The sequence below is a fragment of the Pseudophryne corroboree genome, chromosome 6, assembly GCF_028390025.1.
Source record: "Pseudophryne corroboree isolate aPseCor3 chromosome 6, aPseCor3.hap2, whole genome shotgun sequence".
NCBI lineage: Eukaryota > Metazoa > Chordata > Amphibia > Anura > Myobatrachidae > Pseudophryne > Pseudophryne corroboree.
In genome coordinates this window covers 351,675,022-351,701,055 of record NC_086449.1, presented here as the reverse complement: position 1 = coordinate 351,701,055, position 26,034 = coordinate 351,675,022, and the positions used below count along the sequence as shown (strand labels likewise).

The 26,034-nt window shown below is 47.1% G+C and overlaps 1 protein-coding gene across 4 annotated transcripts in view; it reads right to left on the bottom strand.

The window, feature by feature from the left end:
* Positions 1 to 9,193: 9,193 nt before the first annotated feature.
* KTI12 (KTI12 chromatin associated homolog) overlaps positions 9,194 to 26,034 on the bottom strand; it is a 143,914-nt gene continuing 127,073 nt past the window's right edge. For all 4 annotated transcript variants that reach the window (XM_063926577.1, XM_063926576.1, XM_063926578.1 and 1 more), the window contains one exon: positions 9,194 to 9,515. In XM_063926577.1, the coding sequence (XP_063782647.1) occupies positions 9,372 to 9,515 (144 nt within the window). In that variant the 3' untranslated portion in view covers positions 9,194 to 9,371. The remainder of the gene's footprint in view (positions 9,516 to 26,034) is intronic.

The window sequence follows — 26,034 nt, the reverse complement described above, 5'->3', positions numbered from 1 at the left end:
GACTCCGTAAGGACCATGGGGAATAGCGGCTCCGCAGGAGACTGGGCACAAAAGTAAAGCTTTAGAACTACCTGGTGTGCACTGGCTCCTCCCCCTATGACCCTCCTCCAAGCCTCAGTTAGGATACTGTGCCCGGACGAGCGTACACAATAAGGAAGGATTTTGAATCCCGGGTAAGACTCATACCAGCCACACCAATCACACCATATAACTTGTGATCTAAACCCAGTTAACAGCATGATAACAGAGGAACCTCTAGAAAAGATGGCTCACTACAGCAATAACCCGATTTTTTTGGTAACAATAACTATGTACCAGTATTTCAGACAATCCGCACTTGGGATGGGCGCCCAGCATCCACTACGGACTACGAGAAATAGAATTATCGGTAAGTAAATTCTTATTTTCTCTGACGTCCTAGTGGATGCTGGGGACTCCGTAAGGACCATGGGGATTATACCAAAGCTCCCAAACGGGCGGGAGAGTGCGGATGACTCTGCAGCACCAAATGAGAGAACTCCAGGTCCTCCTCAGCCAGGGTATCAAATTTGTAGAATTTTACAAACGTATTTGCTCCTGACCAAGTAGCTGCTCGGCAAAGTTGTAAAGCCGAGACCCCTCGGGCAGCCGCCCAAGATGAGCCCACCTTCCTTGTGGAATGGGCTTTTACAGATTTTGTCTGTGGCAGGCCTGCCACAGAATGTGCAAGCTGAATTGTACTACAAATCCAACGAGCAATAGTCTGCTTAGAAGCAGGAGCACCCAGCTTGTTGGGTGCATACAGAATAAACAACGAGTCAGATTTTCTGACTCCAGCCGTCCTGGAAACCTATATTTCCAGGGCCCTGACAACGTCTAGCAACTTGGAGTCCTCCAAGTCCCTAGTAGCCGCAGGCACCACAATAGGTTGATTCAGGTGAAACGCTGAAAACCACCTTAGGGAGAAACTGAGGACAAGTCCTCAATTCCGCCCTGTCCGAATGGAAAATCAGATGAGGGCTTTTACAGGATAAAGCCGCCAATTCTGACACGCACCTGGCCCTGGCCCAGGCCAACAGCATGACCACTTTCCATGTGAGATATTTTAACTCCACATATTTAAGTGGTTCAAACCAATGTGACTTTTGGAACCCAAAAACTACATTTAGATCCCAAGGTGCCACTGGAGGCACAAAAGGAGGCTGTATATACAGTACCCCTTTCACAAACGTCTGAACTTCAGGGACTGAAGCTAGTTCTTTTTGGAAGAAAATTGACAGGGCCGAAATTTGAACCTTAATGGACCCCCATTTCAGGCCCATAGACACTCCTGTTTGCAGGAAATGTAGGAATCGACCTAGTTGAAAATTCCTCCGTCGGGGCCTTACTGGCCTCGCACCACGCAACATATTTTCGCCAAATGCGGTGATAATGTTTTGCGGTTATATCTTTCCTGGCTTTGATCAGGATAGGAATGACTTCATCCGGAATGCCTTTCTCCTTCAGGATCCGGCGTTCAACCGCCATGCCGTCAAACGCAGTCGCGGTAAGTCTTGGAACAGACAGGGTCCTTGCTGGAGCAGGTCCCTTCTTAGAGGTAGAGGCCACGGAGCCTCCGTGAGCATCTCTTGAAGTTCCGGTTACCAAGTCCTTCTTGGCCAATCCGGAGCCCGAATATAGTGCTTACTCCTCTCCATCTTATAATTCTCAGTACCTTGGGTATGAGAGGCAGAGGAGGGAACACATACACTGACTGGTACACCCACTGTGTTACCAGAGCGTCTACAGCTATTGCCGGAAGGTCCCTTGACCCGGCGCAATACTTGTCGAGTTTTATAAACATGTGGAAGACTTCTGGGTGAAGTCCCCACTTGCTGACAGTGCTATCACATGATTTTCCGCCCAGCGAAGAATCCTTGCAGCTTCTGCCATTGCCCTCCTGCTTCTTGTGTCACCCTGTCTGTTTACGTGGGTGACTGCCGTGATGTTGTCCGAATGGATCAACTCCGGGTGACCTTGAAGCAGAGGTCTTGCTGAGCTTAGAGCATTGTAAATGGCCCTTAGCTTCAGGATATTTATGTGAAGTGATGTCTCCAGGCTTGACCATAAGCTCTGGAAATTCCTTCCCTGTGTGACTGCTCCCCAGCCTCGCAGGCTGGCATCCGTGGTCACCAGGACCCAGTCCTGAATGTGGAATCTGCGGCCCTCTAGAAGATGAGCACTCTGCAACCACCACAGGAGAGACACCCTTGTGCTTGGTGACAGGGTTATCCGCTGATGCATCTGAAGATGCGACCCGGACCATTTGTCCAGCAGGTCCCACTGGAAAGTTCTTGCGTGGAATCTGCCGAATGGGATTGCTTCATAGGAAGCCACCATTTTTCCCAGAACCCTTTCATTGATGTACTGAGACTTGGCTCGGTTATAGGAGGTTCCCGACTAGCTCGGATAACTTCCTGACTTTCTCCTCCGGGAGAAACACCTTTTTCTGGACTGTGTCCAGGATCATCCCTAGGAACAGACGACGAGTCGTCGGAATCAGCTGCGATTTTGGAATATTGAGAATCCAATCGTGCTGCCGCAACACTACCTGAGATAGTGCTACACCGACCTCCAACTGTTCCCTGGATCTTACCCTTATCAGGGAATCGTCCAAGTAAGGGATAACTAAAATTCCCTTCCTTCGAAGGAGTATCATCATTTCGGCCATTACCTTGGTAAAGACCCGGGGTGCCGTGGACCATCCATACGGCAGCGTCTGAAACTGATAGTGACAGTTCTGTACCATAAACCTGAAGTACCCTTGGTGAGAAGGGTAAATTGGGACATGAAGGTAAGCATCCTTGATGTCCCGAGACATCATGTAGTCCCCTTCTTCCAGGTTCGCAATCACTGCTCTGAGTGACTCAATCTTGAATTTGAACCTCCGTATGTAAGTGTTCAAGATTTTAGATTTAGAATCGGTCTCACCGAGCCGTCCGGCTTCGGTACCACAACAGTGTGGAATAATACCCCGTTCCCTGTTGCAGGAGGGGTACCTTGATTATCACCTGCTGGGAATACAGCTTGTGAATGGCTTCCAAAACTGCCTCCCTGTCAGAAGGAGACATCGGTAAAGCCGACTTTAGGAAACGGCGAGGGGGAGACGTCTCGAATTCCAATTTGTACCCCTGAGATATCACCTGAAGGATCCAGGGGTCTACTTGCGAGTGAGCCCACTGCGCGCTGAAATTCATTGAGACGGGCCCCCACCGTGCCTGATTCTGCTTGTAAAGCCCCAGCGTCATACTGAGGGCTTGGCAGAGGCGGGAGAGGGCTTCTGTTCCTGGGAACTGGCTGATTTCTGCAGCCTTTTTCCTCTCCCTCTGTCACGGGGCAGAAATGAGGAACCTTTTGCCCGCTTGCCCACGAAAAGACTGCGCCTGATAATACGGCGTCTTCTTATGTTGAGAGGCGACCTGGGGTACAAACGTGGATTTCCCAGCTGTTGCCGTGGCCACCAGGTCTGAAAGACCGACCCCAAATAACTCCTCCCCTTAATAAGGCAGTACTTCCAAATGCCGTTTGGAATCCGCATCACCTGACCACTGTCGTGTCCATAACCCTCTACTGGCAGAAATGGACAACGCACTTAGACTTGATGCCAGTCGGCAAATATTCCGCTGTGCATCACGCATATATAGAAATGCATCTTTTAAATGCTCTATAGGCAATAATATACTGTCCCTATCTAGGGTATCAATATTTTCAGTCAGGGAATCCGACCACGCCAACCCAGCACTGCACATCCAGGCTGAGGCGATTGCTGGTCGCAGTATAACACCAGTATGTGTGTAAATACATTTTAGGATACCCTCCTGCTTTCTATCAGCAGGATCCTTAAGGGCGGCCATCTCAGGAGAGGGTAGAGCCCTTGTTCTTACAAGCGTGTGAGCGCTTTATCCACCCTAGGGGGTGTTTCCCAACGCACCCTAACCTCTGGCGGGAAAGGATATAATGCCAATAACATTTTAGAAATTATCAGTTGTTATCGGGGGAAACCCACGCATCATCACACATCTCATTTAATTTCTCAGATTCAGGAAAACTACAGGTAGTTTTTCCTCACCGAACATAATACCCCTTTTTGGTGGTACCCGTATTATCAGAAATGTGTAAAACATTTTTCATTGCCTCAATCATGTAACGTGTGGCCCTACTGGAAGTCACATTTGTCTCTTCACCGTCGACACTGGAGTCAGTATCCGTGTCGGCGTCTATATCTGCCATCTGAGGTAACGGGCGCTTTAGAGCCCCTGACGGCCTATGAGACGTCTGGACAGGCACAAGCTGAGTAGCCGGCTGTCTCATGTCAACCACTGTCTTTTATACAGAGCTGACACTGTCACGTAATTCCTTCCAACAGTTCATCCACTCAGGTGTCGACCCCCTAGGGGGTGACATCACTATTACAGGCAATCTGCTCTGTCTCCACATCATTTTTCTCCTCATACGTGTCGACACAAACGTACCGACACACAGCACACACACAGGGAATGCTCTGATAGAGGACAGGACCCCACTAGCCCTTTGGGGAGACAGAGGGAGAGTTTGCCAGCACACACCAGAGCGCTATATATATACAGGGATAACCTTATATAAGTGTTTTTCCCCTTATAGCTGCTGTATTTTTAATACTGCGTGTAATTAGTGCCCCCCTCTCTTTTTTAACCCTTTCTGTAGTGTAGTGACTGCAGGGGAGAGCCAGGGAGCTTCCCTCCAACGGAGCTGTGAGGGAAAATGGCGCCAGTGTGCTGAGGAGATAGGCTCCACCCCCTTCTCGGCGGCCTTATCTCCCGTTTTTCTGTGTATTCTGGCAGGGGTTAAATTCATCCATATAGCCCAGGAGCTATATGTGATGCATTTTTTGCCATCCAAGGTGTTTTTATTGCGTCTCAGGGCGCCCCCCCCCAGCGCCCTGCACCCTCAGTGACCGGAGTGTGAAGTGTGCTGAGAGCAATGGCGCACAGCTGCAGTGCTGTGCGCTACCTTGTTGAAGACAGGACCTCTTCTGTCTTCTGGCTCTGTAAGGGGGCCGGCGGCGCGGCTCTGGGACCTATCCATGGCTGGGCCTGTGATCGGTCCCTCTGGAGCTAATGTCCAGTAGCCTAAGAAGCCCAATCCACTCTGCACGCAGGTGAGTTCGCTTCTTCTCCCCTTAGTCCCTCGATGCAGTGAGCCTGTTGCCAGCAGGTCTCACTGAACATAAAAAACCTAAAACTAAACTTTTCACTAAGCAGCTCAGGAGAGCCACCTAGTGTGCACCCTTCTCGTTCGGGCACAAAAATCTAACTGAGGCTTGGAGGAGGGTCATAGGGGGAGGAGCCAGTGCACACCAGGTAGTTCTAAAGCTTTACTTTTGTGCCCAGTCTCCTGCGGAGCCGCTATTCCCCATGGTCCTTATGGAGTCCCCAGCATCCACTAGGACGTCAGAGAAATATTGTATTAAATGACCCCCAGGCTGTGTGTATAAGGTGTATATGAAACATAAATGAATTGTGTGAATGTACACACGCTTTGTTTAATACACAAAGTTATAAAAAATATTGTCTAAACTGACCTTCAGGCTGTGTGTATAAGGTGTATATGTAACATAAATGCATTCTGTGCTTATATTTAGGTCCCATCACCATGATATCTCCTTATGGTAGGCAATTATTCCAAAATACGGAAAAATCCGATATCCAAAATACCTCTGGTCCCAAGCATTTTGGATAAGGGATACTCAACCTGTACTTGTTCCCACTAAAAATTACAAGACTTTATCTGAGCTTCATCCATTCTGTGGAATGCCCTCCCATGCACAATAAGACTCGCCTCTAGTCTCCAAACCTTTAAATGTTCCCTGAAAACTCACCTCTTCAGACAAGCCTACTAAATTCCAGACCGACCCACATAACCTTCAATGCTTCCCTATCTAATTACATCCTCTCTATACAGTACATATAACCTCACATATATTTTGTCTTCCTCTACTCTCACACCCTCCTGACCCTTTGCCATACAACCCATTAAGAACCTAGCAATCTGGTGAACAATTATGCAATAGGTAGCATCTATCCTTGTGTATCATGCCTATTTCCCTATAGATTGTAAGCTTGCGAGCAGGGTCTTCCTACCTCTATGTCTGTCTGTTTTTACCCAGTTTTGTTCTTACTGTTCTAATTGCAAAGCGCAACGGAATATGCTGCGCTATATAAGAAATTGTTAATACATTTTCTATAGCCATCTATCTAAACTTGATGTTCAGTGACAGTTTGCTTAGGGCAGTGATGGCTAACCTTGACACTCCAGCTGTTGTTTAACTACATATCCCAGAATGCCTTGCTACAGTTTTGTTATTTGGCCATGCGAAAACTGATGCAAGGCATACTGGGATGTGTAGTTCAACAACAGCTGGAGTGTCAAGGTTAGCTATCAAGGGCTTAGGGCAGGCATGTCCAAACTGTGGCCCTCCAGCTGTTGAGAAACTACACATCCCAGCATGCCCTGACACAGCTTTAGCATTCTCTGACAGCAAAACGGTGTCAGGGCATGCTGGGATATGTAGTTTCTCAACAGCTGGAGGGCCGCAGTTTGGACATGCCTGGTTTAGGGAATAAAGTTAGCTCAGGTGTTCAACATAAACATTCAGTTGTTTGCAAGTGTACATTAAAAAGACAGTGATTGTTGCAATATGCAACATGGAAGGTGACAGGTGTGTTATGACCCATGTTACCATAATCGTTTTGTATAAAAAAGAAATAAGCCCTTCACATTATAATGCTTGCTATGGTGAGAATGTTATTGTTAATCCTGCATGAATACAGAGGTCATGTCTAGTTTTGTAACATTAATCTATGATGTATTATAAATGAACACTACCAAATGGGTGTAGTACTGCTGACTGCCGGTCAGCTTACCGACGCCGGGATCCCGGCGGGGAGGGGGAGTGCAGCAAGCCCCTTGCGGGCGCGCTCGCCACGCTGCGGGCTCGGTGGCGACCTACGGTCGCCACAGGTTCTATTCCCACTCTATGGGTATCGTGGACATCCATGAGTGGAAATAGTCCCTGTTGGTCGGCATGCCGACCATCGGGATAGTGAGCCGGCGGTCACATGAATACCACCCCTACCAAATAGTGCTTTATTTGTAGTTTGTTTAACAAAAGATTTTTAGTTGCCATATAATTGGTGTGGGCAGGAATTACACAGGTCTGCTTTTTATACCTCCAAAAGCCGAGTACACACTAGAGCGACAGGGAATTGTTCCAACATCGGAATGAATCCCCATCAGCCTGGACTGCCCATACACACTGGGGCAACTTTAATAAAGTATGGAACTGTCATGTTCCATCCTTCATTAACATACTGCAATACGCTAGCGATACTGCCAGGTTTGATGTGCAGCACCACGGACATACACAATGCCCGATATGCGCCGAATTCAGCGACACATCACACAGTGTGTACCCAGCTTAAGAGCTATTATATTATGTTGCATTGCGTTTTACCCTGCGCAATTTCTACGAAGGCAAACACAGGTTATGTGAACCTCAAAATCATGATCTACTCTATATTTGCTGGTCACTAGGAGGTGCCCACTGCCTGTACTCATGATTTTTCCATAGGTAGACAGACCCATAACAGAATAAACTCTTCTGGTTGGCACGTGGGCCCATTAATAATGAGGTGGAATGGTATTTTGGAAAAAGTTACTATGGTACCTTTGCGTGCTCAGTATAAATTGCTGCAAAAGTATACTTTACTCCATGCCTATGGTATGAAACAGTACACAAAGTGAAAGGAACCAGCTGTAGGTTCTGTACAGAGTGCCTTTCTGCATCTGGTGCAAATTACAGGGCTGTGCTATATTGGAAAAGTAATGGAAAAGATACATAGGGGTATATTCAATTGCAGTCGAAAGCTGCAGTCTGTTGGAAAGACCGCAGTTTTCAACTTTTTTAGGTCGGAAGGGGTTCAGACCTATTCATTTGACCCCAGAATTTTCCAACAAGTCAGGAATTCCGACTTGTCGGAAAGCACGTGGATCGGCAGAATAGCTGCTGATCCTCGCGCTTCTGTCGGAAATGGGGCCAAATCCGACATGTGTTGGCCCCGTTTCTGACAATCTCAATCCGACTTTAAAAAAAAGTCGGATTGAGGTGAGGAGACAAGGGAGCGGGGCGGCAGGCTGCAGCAGGAACCTGACCGGCATCCCCCCGACAAAGCAGCGCAGTGTGGCTGTGAGGCTTGCGGGAATCTGAGGCTCCCTCCAGCCCATCCCTGTGATCTTGCATACAGGGTCGGCTGACTGCTGACAGCAGCAGCACGGACAGGACACCGTGAATGGCCAAATCCAACATTCGGATTTGGCCGCATTGAAAATGCCTTGTCGGATTCATTCCGACTAATGCATGTCGGAATGTATCCGACACCAATTGAATATACCCCGTAGTAGAATATACAAAGCTGATCAGGTGATTATGTAGTCCACCAATAAGCATACAGAAATATTACTAAAGCTTACAAGAAGTTTCAAATAGAAAATTAATTCCTATATAGTTTCTAGCTAGGAACTGCACAGCATTGGAATGGATTATTTCTGGAATGGTGTTGAGTAAAGAACAATGGACTATGCTAGGGCTATATAAGTAATTGTTATGGCATAAAATGATAAAACAGACAATATAAAAAGGACGAGATTCCCCAGTTTTCACAGTTAGAGCAGATCTTGAGCGGATCTATAGTATTCCTCTCTAATGAGCAAAATATGACCCTTATAATTTAAATTTAATATGAAAGTTTTATTTTTTTTTGCCATTAAGTTAGGCTCTTGTACAACCCATTTTTATTGTTTGACATTCTTGATATTATTGGAAACGGTCATGGAGTAGCTGTGCAATGTTTGTATGGGATGTAAAAGGGAAGACAAAAAAACATGTTCATAAAAATTTTGTGAATACAGTAGAGCAAATGGGCAGATGCCAATACACCCAATAAGGATGTAAGCCTATGAACCAAATGTTATAGGGTTCTAAATTTACAGTAGCAATGTTTAGTAAGGCAAAACCAAACAGATTTTGCCTCACTAAACATTGTCGCTTTAAATTTATCTGCCAGATACTTTACAACTAAAACACAAGTCATGTAAACAGATCTTCAGATACAGCAATTCCACATAAATAAAACTGACATCGATTTCAAAAATTTTAATTGTAGAACTATGTAAACAGTGCACTCATGTTTAAAAGCATAAAAAATGCATTTTTTCTTTATTGTGCGAATGTGACCTGTTAAAACTCTGCAAGTAGAACTTTACATCTGACAATAGCAGCCTGTGTTCCGCAGTACAAGTGGCTTCAGGCAGCTGTCTCAGCGTATACTCTGGTTCAGGTACTGTACAAACATGTTTGCAAGCTGAGAGATGTTCTCGTTGGGATGTAACTTTGTGTAGCTGATAAACTGTTGTCGAAGCCTCCGCAGCTCTGACATGTTCAGGATCCGGGGCAATTCCATGTGGGAGAATTAAGGATAATAACACAAATATCAATTGTATAACAATTACAAATCATGTAACAATATGATCATAGAAAAAGAAAATATCAAATGAGGCCCAGTGCAGAAATACAGAAAACAACCCAGGCTGTGCCCGATATAATGTCACTGTAGAGTTTAGTTCTATATATGGATTACACATTACAAACATCAGCAGTCATTGTTCAGATAAACACAACAATAGATACTGTACTTACATAATATGAAGTGAAAGGTATGACAATAATTTGAAAGTAAAGTGAAATAAAGCAATGCTAAGTAAGAACCCACTCACTGCCCTTCTCTGTCCCTGCCTCTGCTGTCACTGCCAACTACAAAAAGCTGGAGCCAGAAGGAAGCAGGAGTAAAGCGCAGCCAACACCTCACCATCCGCAGCCTGCACAGCACTGCTGCAGACAGCCTTCCCAACCCAGAAGCAGCATAGCAGCAGTCTCTCTCCAGTGACTACTGAGTCATGTCTACAAGACAAAGTAGTACACAACGGTGCAGGCCTCATCATCAGTGTCACAGTGCGAGGTAACTGTATGTTTACTTTAGAAACATAGAAACATAGAATTTGTCGGCAGATAAGAACCACTTGGCCCATCTAGTCTGCCCCTTTTTTCTTTTCTTTTTTTTTTTTAAATAAAGTATTTTTATTTCGAAGGAGATTAGTTTGCACATAGACATTGCATATCAGGAACATACCATACACATAATGACATGACAACATCGGGTAACATCATTCATTTTCGGCTTATTATGATATTATGTCATACGTTCATAGGTGCCTAGGTATGTGCAATTATTTATACCAATATCTTATCTAATCCGTGTGCTCTGGTGTTCAAGAACTCTCCTTATACTTAGTTTTGGTTTTTCTCCCCATTTAAAACTCTTACGGACAACTTGTCCGAGTAAGTCTCCTCAAAAAAAAAAAAAGAGGAAAAAAAAAAAGGGGATATCAAACAGAAACCAAACACCGAAAGCTCCACAAAAGGAAGAAACGAGAAAACAAAACAAAAAAATAACTAAGGGGAAGAAGACACATTGGGGGATATTAGCACTCTAAATCCTACCCTGTCTAGCTGGGCGTTGAGCCAATCTCTCATACACTACCCATTGGGTGAGAGGGAAGCTTGTAGCCCTATATAAATCATATATTAGCAATTCCAGGACTCGTTAGCAACCCTGGTGCCACTAAGTTATAGGGTCTGGCAAGGAGTATATGGATTCCAGCCATGGAGACCAAATTCTATCAAATTTAGCGGAAGCATTATGTTTCATGTAAATGTATCGTTCCTTGAAGACTGTCGTTTATTAGTGCCTTAAAAGCGGGGAGTGTAGGGCCCTTGGGGGCCATCCATAGCCTCGTGATGCTCACCTTCGCCATTGCACACATGTTGCGAGCATAGAGGCCCTCTGGACTAGATACACTATCAGATCCTCCCATTCCCAGGATACAAAATTGCGGGGTAAGCATGGCCTCGTCCACCCCCGTGTTCACCAGAATCGACCCGACCAGAAAGCCCGCAACTTCGGGCAGTCCCAAATAAGATGCCAAAAAGTACCTGCAGTCATCCCACACTTAGGGCAGTCACCCGCACGGCCCGTCCCGAGTCTAGCCAGTCTTGCCGGGGTCATATATATTCTGTGCAAAAGGAAGTATTGTATTTGTTGAAACCTGATGGATTTGGTAACCCTGCTCGGAGTTTCCAAAGCAAGGGCCCAGTTTTCCTCATCTATGGGGCCCAGATCCTCTTCCCATTTGACACGGAGACGTGTCAAAGGGTCAGTATGCAATTTGGCGAGTAGATAACCATAAGCATGGGAAATCATCTTAACCCGACCCAGCATACTTATAAAGGTCTTAATGGGAAATGGTATGATCTTAGGGGGGGAAGTGGCGAATTGGGACTGCAAAGCATGCCTGAGTTGGAGGTATCTAAAAAAATAGGAGTTAGGTAGATCAAACTCGTCTTTTAGTTGTTGGAAGGATTTAAGTGTATTATCCGTATAGAGATGATTTATGGAAACTACTAATTTAGGGGCCCAAACCTCCCGTCCCTCGAGCGCATATAGTTCAGGGAGCCACTTAGAGTACCAGAGGGCGGTGTCCGGGTCCAATCCATCAAATTTCAAAAGAATTCTTAGTGCCTGCCACACCTTCATGGCCTGATATAGAAGAGGGGGGAGGAACCGGGCCAGGCTCCCACTCAGTAACACCTGCAGAGGAGACAAACCGGGGAAGTAGCATTGTATAAATACCCAATGGAGAGAAGTGACGCCAGTATCCTGTACCCATGCACTAATATGTGTCAGCTGAGCGGCATAGTAGTACATCTGAAAGTCTGGCAAAGCCAGACCTCCGTCGCAGCGCAGCCTGGTGAGCGTGTTCAGCTGTATTCTAGGACGTTTGTTAGCCCAAATTAAAGAGGAGAGGACACTATTCAGTTTTCTAAAGAAGGATGGATGAATATATACAGGGGATTGAAGAATCACATATAGAATCTTCGGTAGTAATATAATTTTCACGAGGCTGACCCTGCCAGATACAGTCAATGGAAGCTTACACCAAGTCTTAGATTTACGAGCAGCCTGTTGCATGATCGGATCAAGGTTCAAAGGTGTAAAGTCAGAGGGGTCATTGGTTACCTGAATCCCAAGATATTTAAATTTCGCCGTCCAACATAGCGGTAGGGAGACTTTAGGAACAGCAGGGGGGGGGGGGGGGGGGCAATCACAGGCATAATGGAGGATTTAGACCAGTTAATATGAAGGCCTGAATAAACCCCGAACTCCTCAATCAATTGCAACAATATAGGCATAGACTTGGTGTAATCCTGCAAGAACAGCAGCATGTCGTCAGCGTAGAGGGCAATCCTGTCCTCCCGCGGGCCGGTATGAATGCCCACTATACCCGGATGGGACCTTATTAGACAGGCTAAAGGCTCGATGGCAAGGGCAAACAGGGTTGGGGACAGAGGGCATCCCTGTCTGGTCCCGCGATACAAGCGGAACGAGGGAGATACATAACCGTTTACTGAGATCCTGGTGGTCGGGTATTGATAAAGTAATTTAACCCATCTCATAAAATTAGGTCCGAATCCCATACATGTCATGACTTCCCATAGATAGGACCACTCAATACTGTCAAATGCCTTAGCGGCATCCAGTGAGACCACTACCGAGTCGGAGGGAAAGTCATGCGGGACTTGTAAAATGGTATATAATCTACGTAGGTTAATAGAAGTGGACATCCCTGGCATAAAGCCAGTCTGGTCGGAGTGGATAATGGAGGTGATTACTGTGTTAAGTCGAACAGCTAAAATCTTGGCGAGGATCTTAGCGTCGGTGGGAATCAATGATATCGGTCTATAGGATTCTGGGGATTTAGGGTCCTTTCCGGGCTTCGGGATCACTATAATAACCGCCTCCGCCATAGAGGGGGGAAGTTGATCATTAACAAAAATATCAGAATATAGGGCGTGAAGCCGAGGACCAAAGAAATCAATGTGGGTCTTGTATACCTCTGAGGGGATGCCATCATAGCCCGGTGCCTTGCCGTTGGGAGACAAGCCAATAGCTGCCGTTACCTCATCCAGAGTCAGGGGTGCCTCCAACACCTCAGAGGCCTCCGAGGAGAGTGTGGGTAGGGGAATATTTCTTAAATAAGCGGAGATGTCTGATGCCGAGTCTTCCAGTTGTTAACTGTAGACCTCAGCATAGTAAGAGCGGAATAGCTGCGCAATGTCCGGCGTGGTGTTCACAAGGGAGCCATCGCTACCGGTCATCTGGGCAATGGTAGATCCTGGGCGGTCACTGTGCACCAAGCGGGCCAGCAGGCCACCTGGTCTATCGCCCTGCATATAAATATTAGTAGCCTGGAATAGAAGCGAGCGCAAATTTTTATCAGACAGATGAGCCACCCAAGCCGACTGGGCCGCCAGCCAGCGCATCTTCAGTGCAGGGGTGCCATCTACCAAGTATCTAGATTCCAAATTTCTGGCGTCACTCTCAAGGGTTCGCTCTCTTTCCCTGCAGGACGTTTTAAGGGTAGAAATGCGTCTAATATACGTACCCCTCAGGAAGGCCTTAAACGAATCCCAGACCACTGTTCCCGAGGCCGAGCCCACATTGTCATTAAAATAGCCCTCCCACTGAGTCACCTGGTCAGAGCAGTCATCCATTTGTAATAGCCAGGAAGAATGAAGTTTCCAATATAATTGTCCCCTCTGTCTCTCCACAGCGAGAGTCAACACCATAGGGGAGTGATCAGAAATACCCCGGGCCTCATACTGGACGTCAACCACCCTGGGGAGAAGAACGGGGGACAGCAGGGTCAGGTCGATTCTGGAGAACGAACCATGCGTGCCAGAAAAGCATGAAAACTGGCTAGTAGTAGGGTGCCGAACTCTCCACACATCCACCCACTGCAAATTATTCAGAAAATCAGCAAATTTAGTAGGACTAGAGCGCACCCCAGCAGCCTGCGGAGAGCGCCATCTGTCTAAAGCTAAATTAGTAACATTGTTAAAGTCACCCAAGCAGACCACCGGGGTGTCCGGGGAGGAGGCTATGAATGAAGCAGCCTGCTGTAGCACATCGTACGAGAAGGGGGGGGGGGGGGGGGGATATAAACCGCCAGTATGTAGTAGGGTTGGGAACTTAATCTACAGTCAAGGAACACAAAACGACCGTACTGATCAGTTTTGACAGACACCAACTCAAATTGGACCGATTTCCTTATCAGGATTGACACTCCCCTGGAGGAAGAGGAGTGAGAAGCGTGATAGGCCCAGCCCACCCAGGGTCTTCTAAGTGACAGTAATCTATTCCCTTCCAAGTGAGTCTCGCAGAGACGCGCAATATCCGGGCCATATTTCCGAAGTGTAGTCAAAACTAAGGAACGTTTTATCTTATTATTTAAACCTCGAACATTCCATGTCAGAAATTTCAAATTAGCCATAGACCTGGTAGTATGCTATGTAGTAACCTAGAGGAACAACCCAGGGAGTATTCCTGGAAATCGCTAGTACGAGCAGGAACAGTGCTATAATGCTTAAACCCTGAAACTTATACGACAGTGTCCAATGCATCAGACATACTTCCCACAGCAAAAAAAACCATACTCAAAAACAAATTGAAGCATGAGAAAAATAACAAAACTATAGAAAGAAAAAAACTTGCAGAAGGAACAGCAACAAGCTGTTAGTTGATCTCCCCCTCCCTCCCCGTATACCACCCCTAACTTCGGCATACTTAAATCCCAAACAATCAAACCCAACTCTCAAATGCTAATTTCAGGCAAAGCCCTTAACCAGAACAAGCGAGCAAGAATAAGAGAAAAAAAAAAAATCCTGAGCCACCAACGCCAAGGGGGGGCTCCCTGGACAATGGGTAGAGGCCTCCGGTGATCCCACCCAAACATTAGACTATGCAGGGCCTCAGTCCGGGGCCAGCTGGCGCGCTCCCGGTGCATATCCGTCCAGCCATTGGGCCGCCTCTCTGGGGGAATTGAAGAATTTGGTTTCCCCGTCCGCTACCACCCGAAGGCGGGAAGGAAACAGCATAGAGTAGGAGAGGTTCAGGTCTCTGAGGCGCCTCTTGATAGGCATAAACTGGGCTCGATCCTTCTGGACGTCCGCGGCAAAATCAGGAAAAGCTGACACGGTAACTCCATTCCTGACAAGAGGGCCTTTTGTACGTCCCAAACGGAGGACCGAGTCACGATCCCTATAATGCAGAAATTTGTCGATGAAGGTGCGCGGAGGGGCGCCAGGAGGTAGAGGACGAGATGGTATCCGATGTGCACGCTCCACCGTAAACTGTGCCGTGAAGGATTCAGCAACGTATAATTCCTTAAGCCATGATTCTAGGAAGGCCTCAGGCTGGGAGCCCTCCTCCTTCTCCGGCAGGCCCACAAAACGCACATTATTCCTACGCAGCCTTCCCTCCATGTCTAGTATCTTGGATGTAAGGGATGTTACTTGCTGGGTTACCGTGGAAATGGACTGTTTCATAGGACCGCACATATCCTCCAGATTCGAGACACGGGTTTCTGCCTCTCCCACTCTCTCTCGTATGCGTTGGACGTCCTGCCGAAGCAGTGAGAGATCACACTGCACTTTCTCCATCTTCTCTGAAAGACGCTGCTCCGACCCTGCTATTGCCTCCAGTACTTGTTGAAGGGATGGAGCTGTTGGTGTGTTAGGGGATGCAGATGGGGAGTAGGAGTGGGACGGAGAGGCCCCCTGCGTAGCAGACTGCGAGGCCCGTATGTTATGTGGATTAGGTTGTCTGGCAAATTTCTCCAGCTTCGCCGCCGCCGTGCGCTGGCCGTACCGAACCATGGCGGGCAATAGGTAGTAACAAACACTCCGGTATATTCTTAGGTCAGAAATATAGAAGGAGACGGCAATAATACATTTTTAAGGTTGTAATAAGCAGAAATACATCCACAGCTGGTCGTCTGAGTAGTAGGCAAGTATAAAATAAGGTACTGGCAGCGTCCCAGAGTATAGGGGAAATCAGGAGCGATGCAGTCTTTTAGTATGTAAAATGAGATAGCAGATGCAGGCAAAGTATAAATTGATCCCAGGAGGTAAAAGTCACTCACCAGTTGCAGATCAGGCAGCCTTTAAATGAGAATAATATCCCTTTTATGTCCTGGAGTAGCAGTCCAGAGCACTGGGGTCATGCAGCTGATCATGAAATGGCTGCCACATACAGAGCCCTCTTCCCCCTTCCAGGAGCTGCTGGGTGTGCTCCGGTGTTCGGGGCCACAGATTTCAGCCCACAATCAAGAGGGGGACCAGCCGCTGCTTCCACCCCTCTCCGCAGCATCCAGCGGTGACAGCAGGCCGCCTCCAAGGCTCCGGACACAGTGCGGCCGGGAGACGCCAAAATTGAGGCCGGGGATCCGGAGGAGGTATAGGCCTCGGATCCGGAAGTGTGCCGCCGCGGCCGTACAGACCTCAGGGGGAGCGGGGAAGTCGCCTGCCGGTGCCCTGCAGCGCAGGGAAACAGGGTGGTTTGGCACACCAGAGGGTATCAGGATGATATATAAGGATGTTTTATCCAGGGAGCTCCCGGGATCTGCTTCCTACTCCTGAGCTGCCGTGGCCACGCCCCTTTTTTTATTTTTATATTATTTTTATCTCTAACCTTATTTGATCCCTATTTCTTTGTAAGGATATCCTTATGTCCATCCCATGCATGTTTAAATTGCTCTACTGTCTTAGCCTCTACCACCTCTGATGGGAGGCTATTCCACTTTTCCACTACCCTTTCTGTGAAATAATTTTTCCGCAAATTTCCCCTGAACCTCCCCCCCTCCAGTCTCAGTGCATGTCCTCGTGTCCTATTGCTTCTCTTCATTTGGAGAATGTTTCCCTCCTGGACTTTGTTAAAACCCTTGATATATTTGAAAGTTTCTATCATGTCCCCCTTTCCCTTCTCTGCTCCAAACTATACATATTGAGATTTCTTAGTCTTTCTGGGTATGTTTTGTGATGTAGGCCATGCACCATTTTAGTTGCCCTCCTTTGTACAGTTTCTAATGTATTAATATCCTTTTGAAGATATGGCCTCCAGAACTGAATACAGTATTCTAGATGAGGCCGTACCAATGACCTATACAGTGGCATTATTACTTCTTTCTTTCTGCTGCTGATTCCTCTCCCAATGCAGCCAAGCATCTGACTAGCCTTCCTCATTGCCTTGTTACATTGCTTACCTGCCTTTAAGTCATCTGAAATAGTGACTCCTAGATCCCTTTCCTCCTCAGTGGTTTCCAGTTTAGTGCCATTAATACTGTATTTAGCTTTAGGATTTTTGAGACCCAAGTGCATGATTTTGCATTTTTTGGTATTAAACTGTAATTGCCAGACTCTTGACCATTCCTCTAGTCTACCTAGATCCTCAATCATTTGTTTTACCCCACCTGGTGTGTCTACCCTGTTGCATACCTTTGTGTCATCTGCAAAAAGGCATACTTTCCCTTTAATGCCATTTGCAATGTCACCAATAAAGATATTAAAAAGCACTGGTCCAAGTACAGATCCCTGGGGTACTCCACTGGTAACATTTCCCTCCTGTGAATGCACTCCATTTACCACAACTCTCTGTTTTCTATCCTTCAACCAAGATCTTATCCATTCAATAATCCTAATATCCAATCCCAAACTTTCAAGTTTATTTAGCAGTCTGCGATGTGGAACTGTGTCAAAAGCCTGACTAAAGTCTAGATAAGCTATATCCATGGCTCCACCTTTATCCATCACTTTAGTCACACAATCAAAAAAGTCAATAAGATTTGTTTGACATGATCTCCCCCCAGTGAATCCATGCTGTTTGGGATCCAGTAAATTGCCGGATTTGAGATAATCTACAAGTCTTTCTTTTAAGAGTGTTTCCATCAATTTCCCTACTACTGATGTAAGACTCACTGGTTTGTAGTTGTTTGCCTCTTCCTTGCTTCCACTTTTGTGCAGTGGGACTACGTTTGCTCTTTACCAGTCCCCTGGAATTACTCCTGTAGCTAATGACTGGTTGAATAATTCTGTCAATGGTGCTACCAGCACCTCTTTAAGTTCTTTTAGTATACTAGGATGTATCCCATCTGGCCCCATAGATTTGTCCACTTTCAGCTTTGAGAGTTCTGTTAGGACCTTCTCCTCTGTAAATGTACTTGTTTCATTTTCCTGAATATCCCTGCAACTTAACTGTGGCCCCTTCCCCTCTCTTTCAGTAGTAAATACTGAGCAAAAATAATCATTAAGATGATCTGCTATTAAATTGTCTCCTTCAACAAGACTCCCAGTGTCCGTCTTTAGTTTTATAATTCCGCCTTTTGTTTTTCTCCTTTCGCTTATATACCTAAAAAAAGTTTTGCCTCCTTTACCCACTGACTGGGCCATTTTCTCCTCAGCTTGTGCCTTTGCACATCCGATTACCTTCTTTGTCTCCTTCTGTCTAACAAGATATATCTTTTTGTCTTCATTATTTTGTGTCTGCTTATATTTCCTAAAAGCCATCTTTTTTGCTCTCACAATATTTGCTACTTCTTTTGCAAACCACACTGGCTTCCTTCTCCTTGTGTTTTTCCTAACAGTTTTGATACAAAGGTCTGTTGCCTTCAATATTGCACATTTTAATGTTTCCCACCTCTCCTGCACTGTTTCCAAGTTCCTCCACTCTGCCAAAGAAGTGGAGGATGCTGGGGTCCACTTCAGTACCATGGGGTATAGACGGTTCCGCAGGAGCCATGGGCACTTTAAGACTTTTCAAGGGTGTGAACTGGCTCCTCCCTCTATGCCCCTCCTCCAGACCTCACTTTTAGAAATGTGCCCAGGCAGACTGGATGCACTCCAGAGGAGCTCTACTGAGCTTCTCTGAAAAGACTTATGTTAGGTTTTTTATTTTCAGGGAGAACTGCTGGCAACAGTCTCCCTGCTTCGTGGGACTGAGGGGGCAGAAGTAGGAACCAACTTCCTAAAGAGAGTTTCATGGCTCTGCTTCTGGCTGACAGGACACCATTAGCTCTTGAAGGGAACTGAACGCTAGCCGTGCCTAGATGCTCACTCCCACAGCACGCCGTCACCCCCCTCACAGAGCCAGAAGTCAGAAGACAGGTGTTAGAATACAGATCTTCAATCAAGAAAGTGACGGCTAAAGGTACCGCGCGACTGGCGGGTGCGCAGCGCACCATGTTGCCCACACATACACAGGCACTGCAGGGTGTGTGTGTGTGGGGGGGGGGGGGCGCCCTGGGCAGCATGAAACCTATGGAAACTGGCATAAGTAAGGGGCATAAGTTGCTGAGGCACAGTCCTACCCCCGCCAGTATAAAAAAAATTACATCATAAGAGCTAAGGAGAAACATGCCATTGAAGAGTGGAGCTTCCTCCTCAGTCAGCCAGCACACTGCTCAGCCCCATTTTCTCTCTCTCCTCAGGCTGCAGAGACAACGCTGGTCCTCCTCCACTACTGAACAAGTATCAGGGTGCAAAACAGGGGGGGCCACAGTGAATTTGGTGCTATATAATTGTGTGATTAGCATTATAAAAGCACTGCATGTCAGTGGGCATTTTGTGTTCACAGACATTGTGTTACTGGCGCTGGGTTGTGAACTGGCAAATCCTATCTGTGTCCCTCGGACAGATTTTACTGTGGGTCTGTCCCCTATAAGTCCCGGAGTGTCTGTGGTGTGGTTGTGCACGTGTGTGACATGTCTGTGGCAGGGAGTTCTTCCTCTGTGGGAGACATGTTAGAGACACAGAGGTGTAATATGACACCAAGAGCCTGACTGGGTGAAAGGTTACATGATAGTGCGAATCATATCAGTAAGAGGTTGGACTGAATCTCATACAGAAAACTGAATATAATCTGTTGAAGATGTCATTTTTAATAGTTCTGCCTTTCATCCACAGGGACCCCTCTGGGTCACATACAAATTTGCACAAGTAGTACAAACTGATACCAACACGGACTCTGATTCCTGTGTCGACACTAGTGATTCCAGGGGAATAGATCCTAAGTTAGCAAAAAGCATTCAAAACATGTTTTAGCTATAAAGGAGGTGTTAGAAGTTACGAAGCCCCCTCTTTTACCACAAGGAGAGGGTTTACTTTAGTAAAGAAGTAATGTAATTTTCCCTCCACCTCAGGAGTTGAACAGTCTCTTGGAGGGAGTCTGATTTAACCTGAAAAGAAATTTCAGATTCCCAAAAGAAATTTCAGATTCCCAAAAGGAATTCAGGCAGCTTACCTTTTTCCAAAAGGTGGGAGTCACCCCGCATTTTAGACAGGGCCCTGTCATAAATGAGAAAATGTGTTTCTCCCTGCGCCGGGAATGGCTTCACTTAAGGAGCCGAGAGACCGCAAGTGAGTGAGGTGATCTATTGATGTGGCCAATGGGACACTACTCAGGCCTACCATTGTCTGTGCGTGGGTGAGTAGGGCTATTGAAAAGTGGTCAGAAAACTTGTCATTAGACATTGACACAATAGATGGAGACGAGATACTCCTAACGTTAGGTCATATCAAAGACGCTGCTGCGTACGTACTAGAAACCATGAAAAATGTTGGTCTCTTGGGATCAAGAACCGCTACCATGGCAGTATCGGCTCGGAGGGCGTTGTGGATTCGCCAGTGGAATGCTGATGCAGATTCCAAAAGAAATATGGAGGCTCTCCCGTATAAAGGTGAGGCCTTGTTTGGTGATAGGCTGGATGCGTTAGTCTCGGCGGCTACCGCAGGTAAGTCGACATTCTTGCCTTATGCTCCTACACCGGCGAAAAAGATACATCACTCTCACATGTAGTCCTTTCGGCCCAACAAATACAAAAAGGCCAAAGGTTCCCCCTTTTTTGCAGGTAGGGGAAGGGGAAAAGGAAAGAAATCCGCAGCGTCTCCCGGATCGCAGGAGCAGAAGTCCACCCCTGCTTCTGCCAAATCTGCAGCATAACACTGGGGCTCCCTTGCGGGAGTCCGCTCGGGTGGGAGCACGTCTGAAACTTTTCAGCCAAATCTGGATTCAATCTGGCCTGGACCAATGGGTCTTACAAATAGTGTTCCATGGGTACAAACTAGAGTTTCAAGACGTCACCCCATGCCAATTTTTCAAATTATCCTTGCTAGCTTCTCTTCCGGGAAGAGAGGCAGTAACAACGGCAATTCAAAAATGTCAGGATCAGGTCATTGTCCTGGTACCCTTGTCACAGCATGGAGAAGGTTTTTATTCAAGCCTCTTCGTAGTTCCGAAGCCGGACGGCTCGGTCAGACCGATTTTAAACCTGAAAAATCTGAATCTCTACCTGAAAAGGTTCAAGTTCAAGATGGAATCCCTGAGGGTAGTGATTTCCAGTCTGGAGGAGGGGGACTTCATGGTGTCAGTAGACATAAAGGATGCTTACTTGCATGTTCCCATTTATCCTCCTCACCAAGCTTATCTGAGATTCACAGTACAGGATTGCCATTGCCAATTCCAGACGTTGCCGTTCGGATTCTCCACGGCACCGAGGGTATTTACCAAGGTGATGGCGGAGATGATGGTCCTCCTTCATTAAAAAGGAGTCAATATAATTCCTTATCTGGACGATCTCCTGATAAAAGCGAGATCCAGGGAACAGTTGGTGCAGAACATCGCACTCTCCCTGTCAATACTCAACAACACGGTTGGATCATGAATTTTCCAAAGTCGCAGTTGGAACAGACGACAAGATTGTCCTTTTTAGGGATGATTCTGGACACAGAAGTACGGAGAGTATTTCTTCCAGTAGAAAAGGCTCTGGAAATCCAGAAAATGGTCAAACAATTATTGAAACCAACAAGCGTGTCGATCCATCAATGCATTCGGTTGTTGGGGAAAATGGTAGCGGCCTACGAGGCCATACAGTTTGGCCGATTTCATGCCAGAATATTCCAGTGGGACCTGTTGGACAAGTGGTCCGGATACCACCTACACCGGAAAATAATTCCTGTCCCCCAAAGCCAGGATTTCGCTCCTGTGGTGGCTACACAGTTCTCACCTACTAGAGGGACGCAGGTTTGGGATTTACGACTGGGTCCTAATAACCACGGATGCAAGTCTCAGAGGCTGGGGAGCTGTCACACAGGGGGAAAGCTTCCAAGGAAAATGGTCAAGTCAGGAAGCCTGCCTTCACATAAACGTCCTGGAATTGAGAGCCATTTACAACGGCCTTCTACGAGCAGTACATCTTCTTCAAGATCCCGTCGGACAATATAACAGCAGTCGCATACATAAACAGGCAAGGAGGAACGAAAAGCAGAGCGGCAATGGCAGAGGTGACAAGGATTCTCCTCTGGGCAGAAAGACATGTTAGAGCTCTGTCAGCAATTTTCATTCCGGGAGTGGACAACTGGGAAGCAGCCTTCCTCAGCAGACACGATCTCCATCCAGGAGAGGGGGCCTCCGCCAAGAAGTCTTCGCAGAGGTGACAAGTCTTTGGGGAGTTCCTCAAGTAGACATGACGGCATCTCGTCTAAAGAAGAAGCTTCAGAGATATTGTTCCAGGTCGGGAGACCCTCAAGTAATAGCAGTGGATGCACTGGTGACCCAGTGGGTGTTTCGGTCGGTATATGTTTTCCCTCCACTTCCACCGATTCCAAAAGTTCTCAAAATAATAACAAGATTTTGGCAATCTTCATTGCCCCAGTCTGGCCAAGGAGGGCTTGGTATCCAGATCTTCAGGAGTTGCTCATAGAAGATCCTCGGCTGTTGAGCGTCGGATCCTAGCCCAAAAGGGTATTCCCAAGGAAGTCATCCCCACTCTTATTCAGGCCAGGAAAGGAGTAACGTCTAAACATTACCACCGTATTTGGAGAAAATATGTGTCTTGGTGTGAATCCAAGAAGGCTCCTACGGAAGAGTTTGAGTTGGGACGTTTTCTCCATTTTCTGCAGGCTCGTATGGATGCGGGCTTTAGATTGGGGTCAATCAAGGTCCAGATTTCGGCCTGATCAATTTTCTTTCAAAAACAATTGGCCTCCTTTCCAGAAGTTCAGACGTTCGTGAAAAGGGTTCTGCACATCCACCCTCCATTTGTGCCTCCAGTGGCACCATGGGACCTTAATGTGGTGTTGCAGTTCCTTCAATCGGATTGGTTTGAGCCTCTTTGAGAGATAGAGTTGAAGTTTCTCACTTGGAAAGTGGTGATGCTTTTGGCCCTGGCATTCCGCAAGGCGGGTGTCTGAGTTGGGGGCCTTGTCTCACAAGAGCCCTTACCTGATCTTCCATGAAGATAGGGCAGAGTGCGGATGACCCTGCAGCACCGATTGACCAAACTTGAGGTCCTCATCGACCAAAGTGTCGTCAACCATTTCTTCCAAAGGTGGTTTCATCCTTCCACATAAACCAACCTATTGTGGTGCCAGTAGCTACTGACACTTTCACTGAGTCACAGTCTGTAGATGTGGTTAGAGCTTTGAAGATTTATGTCGCAAGAACAGCTCAATTACGGAAAACAGAGGCTCTGTTTGTCATGTATGCTCCCAACAAGATTGGGTGTCCTGCTTCTAAGCAGACTATTGCGCGCTGGATCAGAGGGACAGCACGCTCATTCTACGGCAGTCTTGCCGGTACCGAAGTCGGTGAAGGCCCATTCTACTAGGAAAGTGGGCTCATCCTGGACGGCTGCCCGGGGCGTCTCGGCTTTACAACTTTGCCGAGCAGCTACTTGGTCAGGGTCAAACACATTTGCTAAATTTTATAAGTTTGACACTTTGGCCGATGAGGACCTCAAGTTTGGACAATCGGACAATCATTGTACTCTCCCGCCCATACTGGAGCTTTGGTATAACCCCATGGTACTGAAGTGGACCCCAGCATCCTCTAGGACGTATAAGAAAAATAAGATTTTACTCACCGGTAAATCTATTTCTCGTAGTCCGTAGTGGATGCTGGGGACTCCGTAAGGACCATGGGGAATAGACTGGCTCCGCAGGAGACTGGGCACTCTAAGAAAGATGTAGTACTACTGGTGTGCACTGGCTCCTCTCTCTATGCCCCTCCTTCAGACCTCAGTTAAGGAAACTGTGCCCGGAAGAGCTGACATTACAAGGAAAGGATTTTGGAATCCAGGGTAAGACTCATACCAGCCACACCAATCACACCGTATAACTTGTGATAACATACCCAGTTAACAGTATGAACAATCAACAAAGCATCAACCACGGATGCCAACATAACATAACCCTTTATTAAGCAATAACTATATACACGTATTGCAGAAAGTCCGCACTTGGGACGGGCGCCCAGCATCCACTACGGACTACGAGAAATAGATTTACCGGTGAGTAAAATCTTATTTTCTCTAACGTCCTAGTGGATGCTGGGGACTCCGTAAGGACCATGGGGATTATACCAAAGCTCCCAAACGGGCGGGAGAGTGCGGATGACTCTGCAGCACCGAATGGGCAAACACAAGGTCCTCTTCAGCCAGGGTATCAAACTTGTAGAATTTTGCAAAAGTGTTTGAACCCGACCAAGTAGCTGCTCGGCAAAGCTGTAATGCCGAGACCCCTCGGGCAGCTGCCCAAGAAGAGACCCCTTTCCTTGTGGAATGGGCTTTTATCGATTTTGGATGCGGCAATCCAGCCGCAGAATGAGCCTGCTGAATCGTGTTACAAACCCAGTGAGCAATAGTTTGCTTTGAAGCAGGAGCACCCAGCTTGTTGGAAGCATACAGGATAAACAGCGAGTCAGTTTTCCTGACTCCAGCCGTTCTGGCCACATAAATCTTCAAAGCCCTGACTACATCAAGCAACTTGGAATCCTTCAAGTCACGAGTAGCCGTAGGCACCACAATAGGTTGGTTCAAATGAAAAGATGACACCACCTTCTGTAGAAATTGTGGACGAGTCCGCAATTCTGCCCTGTCCACATGGAAAACCAGATAGGGGCTTTTACATGACACAAAGCCGCCAATTCTGACACACGCCTAGTCGAAGCTAAGGCCAATAGCATTACCACCTTCCACGTGAGATACTTTAGCTCCACGGTCTTAAGTGGCTCAAACCAGTGGGAGTTCAGGAAACCCAACACCACGTTGAGATCCCAAGGTGCCACTGGTAGCACAAAAGGGGGCTGAATATGCAGCACTCCCTTAACAAACGTCTAAACCTCAGGAAGAGAAGCCAGTTCTTTTTGAAAGAAAATGGATAGGGCCGAAATCTGGACCTTTATGGACCCCAACTTCAAGCCCATAGTCACTCCAGACTGTAGGAAGTGCAGGAACTGGCCCAGCTGGAATTCCTCTGTAGGGGCGTTCCTGGCAACATATTTTCGCCATATACGGTGATAGTGTTTTGCTGTCACGTCCTTCCTAGCCTTTATCAGCGTAGGAATAACTTCATCCGGAATGCCTTTTTCCGCTAGGATCCGGCGTTCAACCGCCATGCCGTCAAACGCAGCCGCGGTAAGTCTTGGAACAGACAGGGCCCCTGTTGCAACAGGTCCTGTCTGAGAGGCAGAGGCCATGGGTCCTCTGTGAGCATTTCTTGCAGTTCCGGGTACCAAGTCCTTCTTGGCCAATCCGGAACAATGAGTATTGTTCTCACTCCTCTTTTTCTTACGATTCTCAGCACCTTGGGTATGAGAGGAAGAGGAGGAAATACATAGACCGACTGGAACACCCACGGTGTCACTAGTGCGTCCACAGCTATCGCCTGACGGTCCCTTGACCTGGCGCAATACCTTTTTAGCTTATTGTTGAGGCGGGATGCCATCATGTCCACCTGTGGCAGTTCCCATCGATTTGTAATCTGCGTGAAGACTTCTTGATGAAGTCCCCACTCTCCCGGGTGGAGGTCGAGCCTGCTGAGGAAGTCTGCTTCTCAGTTGTCCACTCCGGGAATGAACACTGCTGACAGTGCTTGCACGTGATTTTCCGCCCAACGAAGAATCCTGGTGGCTTCCGCCATCGCCACTCTGCTTCTTGTGCCGCCCTGGCGGTTTACATGAGCCACTGCGGTGATGT